Below are 7,644 nucleotides of genomic sequence, written 5' to 3'. Positions count from 1 at the left end.
AGTCTCTCGCCCCTCCGCACCTCAGGCTAAGCGGGTCTGGCTCACAGGCCGCAGCCCCTGACCCTCTAGCTTGCATCTCTATGCCCGCCCCCCCCGCCTCTCTAGCTTTCATCTCGATGCCCCCACTCTGACCCTCTAGCTTGCATCTCTATGCTCCCCGCCTCTCTAACTTTCATCTCGATGCCCCCACTCTGACCCTCTAGCTTTCATCTCTATGCCCCCGACACTCTAGCTTTCATCTCGATGCCCCCCCGACTCTCTAGCTTTCATCTCGATGCCCCCCCTGACTCTCTAGCTTTCATCTCGATGGTCTGTCCCCGTCCTCCGCCTTCTATCTCAATGCTCTCTTGCCCATTGTCCTCCGCAGCCCTCCCAGTGTCTCTGTGCCTCCTCCCTCCAACCCATTTTTGAGATGGGGAAATTGAGGCCCCGAGAAAGCAGGTTCACTTGAGGCAGCTCGACAGTCCAAGCCGATCATTCTCCCAGCCGGGGTTGGGGGTGGAGGTCTCTGGGCTGTACCCGACCCTGGCTGCGCACCCTCCTGCAGACCCCCACCTCCCCAGCGCCTGTGCGCTGCCTGGCCCGTCAGGGGACTGTTCACTCTCCGGGCACCCACCCCTCATCCTGCTATCTTGATGAGCTGGTCGTCAGACCAGAGACATGGACACTGGTGGGGGTGGGGCAGGGCCCTGGGCATCTTTGTAGGGCGCCACCTCCGAGGCCATCATGCTCCACCCTCAACCATGGGGGCCTTTCCTGGCTTCTGAAGAGCAGTGCCTGCGTGTGAACCGAGTGAGGTCCCCAAACATGGGCTTTGAATCCAGCTGAGCTTCACCCTGGGCTGTGTGACCTTGGGCAAAGGGACCACTCTGTGCCTCAGCTGTGAGGTGGGGAGTGGGGCGGTCCCTACCTCGTGGTGTCCCAGAGCTGAATGAGGTACAGTTGGGGCAGTGGCCTGCGGATGGCTGGCATACAGTGGGTGCTCAATACATGTGCACAGGGGGCAGGGGGTTTCCTGCTGGGCCACAGATTGGGGGCCTGGCCAAGGTGGGCGCCTAACGCAACACTGGTTATTGTTTGCATCAAAACCCTGGGCTGTCCCCACCTCCCCCACCTGAGATGCACCTGCTCCTCTTCTCACTGCAGCAGTGAGATGACCCTGACCTTGAACTCTGCTGACCTCTCCAGGTCTGGGCAGGCCTGGTGGGGGTGGGGGTGGGGGTGCCCAGGTGCACTGGGAAAGTGGAAACATTTGTGTCAGAGTGAGAGGGGTTTCTCAACTGCTGTACTGGGGCCAAGATGTCTGGGTCTTTAGATCTAAAAATGCACTCTTTGTATCGATAGTGGAAACGTCCCATCACCCGGTAAAGCTGTCAGATTCCAGGGCCTGCACGTCCATGGCTCTCCCAGACCTGGGGACCCTCTGCCTCGGTCTCCCCAGGAGCCGTGGCTGTGGCTGCACACTGTGCTCCTTGGGACCCGTTTCAGATTCTCAGCCAGTTCAATCTCCCAGTAACAGGCACTACTCTCCTGAGATGAGGTGATGTTCGGAGTGTCCCCACTCCATGGATGTGAAAACTGAGTTGCAGAGAGAGAAGGAGGCCCATCGTGCAGGCACTACTGGTGCTAATGGTGTAAGGGTTGTGGGATTTAAATTTTTTTTTATTTGAAAGGCAGGTAGGGGCTGGCATTGTGGTGCAGCGGGTTAAGCCACCACCTGTGACACCAGTGTCCCATATGAGTGCCTATTTGAGTCCCCGGCTGCTCCACTTCCAATCCAGCTTCCTGCTAAAGTGCCTGGGAAAGCAGCAGCCGATGGCCCAAGTACTTGGGCCCCTGCCACCAACATGGAAGACCGGGGTGGAGTTCTTGGCTACTGGATTTGATGTGGTCCAGCTCTGATTATTGTGGCTATTTGGGGAATGAACCAGCAGACAGAAGATCTCTCTATCTGTCTCTACCTTTGTAAAACTCTGCCTTTCCAATAAATAAATAAATCTTAAAAAGAAAAAGGCAGAGAGATAGACGTCTTCCATCTACTGGTGCGCTCCCCAAATACCCACAACAGCTGGGGCCAGGGCTGGGCCAGGCGGAAGCCAGGAGCAGAGAAGTCAACCTGGGTCTCCCGTTTGGGTGGAGGGACCCAAATACTTGAGCCCTCACCTGCTGCCTCCCAGGGTGTGCGTTAGCACAGAGCTGGAATCAGGAGGGGAGCTGGGACTCGAACCCAAGCACTCCAAGCTACAGCTGTCTCCAGTAACATCATAATCGTTGTGCCAAATACCCACCCACGGCTGGCATTTGGATCCAGGTCTGATAAAACCAAAGCCCCAACCCTTCCTCCCCATTGCAGATCGCCGGGTCGGCACCTGCTTCTTGATGGTCATTGGAGGCCGCTGTGCCAGAGACCTCGGCGGCCACTCCACGCACAGGCAGTGCTGCTGTGACAGGGGCAGGTGCTGGGCAGCTGGCCCGGCCCCTGAGCTGTGTCCTCCACGGGGCTCTGGTGAGTGAAGGCGCCAGGCTTTGGACTGGACCCCAGGGCAGGCCCAGGGGCCTGGCCTCAAATGCTGTTCCTTGCAGATGAGTTCCAACGGCTGTGCGTCCAGGGGCTCCCACTGCCGCCTTCCCACTCCGGCCTCCCAGGCTTCAGACTCAGTGCATTCGGACCTGCTCTGGGGCCAGCACGACCCAGGCCCCAGGGCTCCAATGGACATGTGGTCCCCAGGCTGGGTCCTGGCAGCTCCAGCATTGGTGAGGCCCTGGACATGGGCAGGAGGGGTCCAAAACCAGGGGCTGGGGCCAGAGCCCTGAGTGGGGGTGGGAGGTCTTGGCTTTGGTGGTGGTGGGGGTGTCCCTGCCTGGATTGTTCAGCTGACAGCACAGTCAGGCCTTCGTGTCCATGGGGTTCAGGGCCCTGGATTCAGCCTGCCATGAATGGAAAATACTTGAAGGAAGAATTACGTATGAATTGAGCACGTACAGACTTTTTTCCTTGTATGCGGTTCCCTAAGCAGCCCAGTAGAATAGCTGTTTATGTCGTCTTGACACTGTGCTGGGTATTTTTGGTGGCTGAATAATTTATTACATCTTTTATTTTTTTAAGATTTATTTATCCAAAAGGCAGAGTGACACACACGCACACACACACACACACACGTTCCATCTGCTCAGTTATTTTTCAAACACCCACAAGGGCTAGTGCTGGTCCTGATGAAACCAAGAGGCTGGGACTCAATCTGGGTCCCCGCTGTGGGCGGCAGGGACCCACGCACTTGAGCCATCACTGCTGCCCCCCAAGGTATGCATCAGCGGGGAGCTGGGATCAAGGGCAGAGCTGGGACTTGAACCCTGGTCCTCTGATATGTGGTGTGGGCATCCCGAACAGCATCTTTTTTAAAAGATTTATTTATTTATTTAAAAGGCAGGGTTACAGACAGGCAGAAGCAGAGAGACAGGGAGAGACAGAGGTCTTCCATCTGCTAGTTCACTCCCCGAAATGGCCGCAATAGCTGGAGCTGAGCTGATCCAAAGCTAGGAGCCTGGAGCTTTTTCTAGGTCTCCCATGTGGGTGCAGGAGCCCAAGCACTTGGGCCATCTTCTGCTGCTTTCCCAGGCCATAGCAAGAGAGCTGGATTGGAAGTGGAGCAGCTGGAATCGAACTGGCACCCATATGGTATGCCGGCACTGCAGGCATTGGCTTTACCCATTATGTCACAGCGCCAGCCCCCCAAGCAGCATCTTAACCACTGTGCCAAATGCCCACCCCAAACTTCTCTTTTAGTTCCTTTTTTCCATGAACTTGAAACTTTTTTAAAAAATTTATTTGAAAGGCAGAGACAGCCGGCGCCGCGGCTCACTAGGCTAATCCTCCACCTAGCGGCGCCGGCACACCGGGTTCTAGTCCCGGTCGGGGTGCCGGATTCTGTCCCGGTTGCCCCTCTTCCAGGCCAGCTCTCTGCTATGGCCAGGGAGTGCAGTGGAGGATGGCCCAGGTCCTTGGGCCCTGCACCCCATGGGAGACAAGGAGAAGTACCTGGCTCCTGTCATCGGATCAGTGCGGTGCGCCGGCCGCAGCGCGCCAGCCGTGGCGGCCATTGGAGGGTGAACCAGTGGCAAAAAGGAAGACTTTTCTCTCTGTCTCTCTCTCTTTCCTTGTCCACTCTGCCTGTAAAAAAAAAAAAAGGAAAGAAATAAAGAAAAGAAAAAAATGAAAGGCAAAGACAGAGAATGAGATGTCTTCCATCCACTGGTTCACTCCCCAAATGGCCACAATGGCCAGGGGTTGGCCAGGCTGAAGCCAAGAGCCTGGAGCTTCTTCTGGGTCTCCCTCATGGGTGCAAGGGTCCAAGCACTTGGGGCATCTTCTGCTGCTTTCCCAGGTGCATTAGCAGAGAGCCGGATTGGAAGTGGAGTAGCCGGGACTCAAACTGGCGCCCATATGGGATGCTGGGGTTGCAGGTGGAGGCTTAACCTGCTATGCCACAGTACCGGTCCCAACCATGAACTCTTTGAAGTTCCCCTTGTGCAAATACTATGGCATTTTCTGAGTAACTTGAGCATCCAAGGGGTTTGGCAGCCACGGCGGGTCCTGGAACCAAGCCCCCTGTAGACCCCAAGGGGCTGCTGTGCTGACAACGGGCTGAGTTGGGGGAGACTGGGGATCTGGACCTCAAGGTCAGGGTTGTTGAGTGGGGAATCCAGGCTGAGCCTCAGAGACTGGGCTTCTTCAAGTCTGAGTCAGGGAGGTAGGTGGGTGTTTAGGCCTGAGATGGGAGTCTGGCCCCACAGTGAGGTGTTGAGTGCAGGGTGGAGATCTGAACCGGAAGTGGGTTGTGAGCCAGGTAGAGTCCCAGCCTCAGGGGGCTGTCAGGGCCAGCAGTGAAGCCCAGGCTGGGTGTGCAGGCAGCCCCACCGGCCCCTCCCACAGGCACAGTAGCTCTGAACCAGACCATCAACATCTGCCGACACTTCACCAACCTGTGCCTCCATGGCCGCTGCCTGCCCACTCCGTCCAGCTACCGCTGTGAGTGCCACGTGGGCTACACCCAGGATGTGCGTGGCGAGTGCATCGGTGAGTGGCGGCTGGGTGGAGTGCGGTGGGCGTGCCTGCCTTGCTGGGCCCGGGCTCAGGGTCGCGCTGCCCCCAGATGTGGATGAGTGTACCAGCGGCCCTTGCCACCATGGAGACTGCGTCAACACCCCCGGCTCCTACCACTGCCGATGCCACGAGGGCTTCCAGGCCACGCTCACCAAGCAGGCATGCCTGGGTATGGCTGTCCAACCATCCATGCATCCATCCTTCCATCCATCCATTCTGATTGTTCATCTATCTACCTAACTGTGAATCCATCCATTATCTATGCACCCACCCATCCATCCATGCCTCCATCTGATCATCTGTCCATCTACCCATCCACTATCCACTCATCTACACAGTCATCCTTCTATCCATCCATCCATCCATCCATCCATCCATCCATCCATCCATCCATCCACACATCCATTTATCCATCCATCCAAGAATGAGGAGCAAAGGGGTGGGGGACACAGCCAGGGGCAGGAGGCCGCTTCCTGACTGCCCACCTCCCTCCCCACAGATGTGGATGAGTGCCTCATCAGCGGTGGCCTTTGCCCCCTGGGCCGCTGTGTCAACACAGAGGGCAGCTTCCAGTGTGTCTGCAACGCAGGCTTTGAGCTGGGCCCCGATGGCAAGAGCTGTGTGGGTGAGTTGGGGGTGGGCAGGGCTTCTGGGCCCCTGCAGCTGCCATGGAGGGCCACCCTAACTCTTCATCCTGCTCAGCTCACCTGAGACCCCCACCTGTCCCCTGTGCACCCCCCAGCACACACTCACTCCTTCATTCCCTCCTTCCTGAGTTCAGTCCACATAGCCAAGGAAACGGGTCTTTTGAGCAAGACCACACCATTAACAACATCCTGATCTAGGCCTTGATTAAGGGTCTTTGTCCTGGCCCAAGGTGGACCCAAAACAGGCTGGACACTGAGGGTGCAGTGGGCCCTGGGAGAACACTGGCCTTCATGCCTTCACACTCCCCATGGGGTGGGGGTGGGGTATGGGTTTGGCTCCCGTGGCCACTGCCTGTGGGGACCTCTGGGCCCTCTTCTTCCTAGGCTGAGATCTGCCTTTCAAATTTCGCTTACATGAAAGGGTATTTCTCCGTCTGTTCATTTTCTTTTTTCTTTTTTTTTTTTTAAGATTTATTTATTTGAAAGTCAGTTGCACAGAGAGAGGAGAGGCAGAAAGAGAGAGACAGAGACAGAGACAGAGAGAGGTCTTCCATCCTCTGGTTCACTCCCCAATTGGCTGCAATAGCACCAAGCGGAAGGCAGGAGCCAGGAGCTTCTTCTGGGTCTCCCCAGCTGGTGCAGGGGCCCGAGGGCTTGGGCCATCTTCTACTGCTTTCCCAGGCCATAGCAGAGAGCTGGATTGGAAGTGGAGCAACTAGGACTCAAACCGGCACCCATATGGGATGCCGGCACTTCAGGCCAGGGTGTTAACCCACTGCACCACAGTGCTGACCCCCATCTGTTCATTTTCAAAGAACTTTTTTTGGCAGGCAGAGTGGACAGGGAGAGAGAGAGAGACAGAGAGAAAGGTCTTCCTTTTGCCATTGGTTCACCCTCCAATGGCCACCGCAGCCGGTGCACTGCGGCTGGCGCACCGCACTGATCCGATGGCAGGAGCCAGGTACTTATCCTGGTCTCCCATGGGGTGCAGGGCCCAAGCACTTGGGCCATCCTCCACTGCACTCCCTGGCCACAGCAGAGAGCTGGCCTGGAAGAGGGGCAACCGGGACAGAATCCGGCACCCCGACCGGGACTAGAACCCGGTGTGCCGGTGCCGCTAGGTGGAGGATTAGCCTAGTGAGCCGCGGCACCGGCCTTCAAAGAACTTTTTTTAGCATCTTGATTCATATACAGAGGTGCTTCCAAATATTCATGGAAAATGGAATTGAAAGATAAGTTTATTTTCATGTAGACATGTCTTTAAAAGATATATTTATTAGTTGAAAGGCAGAGTGTTAGAGAAGGGGAGAGAGATCTTCCATATGCTGGTTCACTCTCCAAATGGCCACAATGGCCTAGGGTAAGCCAGGTTCCCAGAACTCCATCCAGGTCTCCCATGGGGGTGGCAGGGACCCAAGAACTTGGGCCATCTTCCACTGCTTTCCTGGGCACATTAACAGGGAGCTGGACTGGAAGCAGAACAGCGGGGACTTGAACCAGCACTCATGGGATGCCAGCATTGTAAGTGACAGCTTAACTTGCCATGCCACAGTGCCAGCCCTGCCCATGTTTTTTGAAATCCGTTCACAACCCATAAAAGAAACTGTTTCAAGCATATGATTTGATGCTTTTAAAGTAGGTGCATAGGGTTGTACAAGCATCACTGAGTCAAAGTTGGGAAGTCTTTATCATCTCAGAAATGAACCTCACTTGGGGCTGGCGCTGTGGCATAATGGGTAAAGCCTCCATTTGCAGTGCCTGGCATCCCATATAGTCACCAGTTCAAATCCCACCTGCTCCCCTTCCGATTCAACTCCCTGCTAATGTGCCTGGAAAAGCAGCTGAAGATGGGCCAAGCATTTGGGCCCTTGCACCCATGTGGGAGACCTGGAAGAA

General features: G+C 56.0%; 1 protein-coding gene across 1 annotated transcript in view; it reads left to right on the top strand.

Moving 5' to 3' along the window:
* The window catches only part of FBN3 (fibrillin 3), a 61,673-nt gene that overhangs the window by 2,810 nt on the left and 51,219 nt on the right, over positions 1 to 7,644 (top strand). The window contains exons 6-10 of the mRNA XM_089315456.1: positions 2,354 to 2,506; positions 2,584 to 2,754; positions 4,931 to 5,074; positions 5,151 to 5,270; positions 5,601 to 5,726. Coding sequence (XP_089171582.1) covers positions 2,354 to 2,506; positions 2,584 to 2,754; positions 4,931 to 5,074; positions 5,151 to 5,270; positions 5,601 to 5,726 — 714 coding nt within the window. The remainder of the gene's footprint in view (positions 1 to 2,353; positions 2,507 to 2,583; positions 2,755 to 4,930; positions 5,075 to 5,150; positions 5,271 to 5,600; positions 5,727 to 7,644) is intronic.

The sequence above is a fragment of the Oryctolagus cuniculus genome, chromosome 16 (assembly GCF_051225735.1).
Source record: "Oryctolagus cuniculus isolate XC-2025 breed Fujian yellow rabbit chromosome 16, ASM5122573v1, whole genome shotgun sequence".
Classification (NCBI taxonomy): domain Eukaryota; kingdom Metazoa; phylum Chordata; class Mammalia; order Lagomorpha; family Leporidae; genus Oryctolagus; species Oryctolagus cuniculus.
The sequence above is the reverse complement of the archived record's forward strand: the minus strand, read 5'-3'. Positions and strand labels throughout refer to the sequence as shown.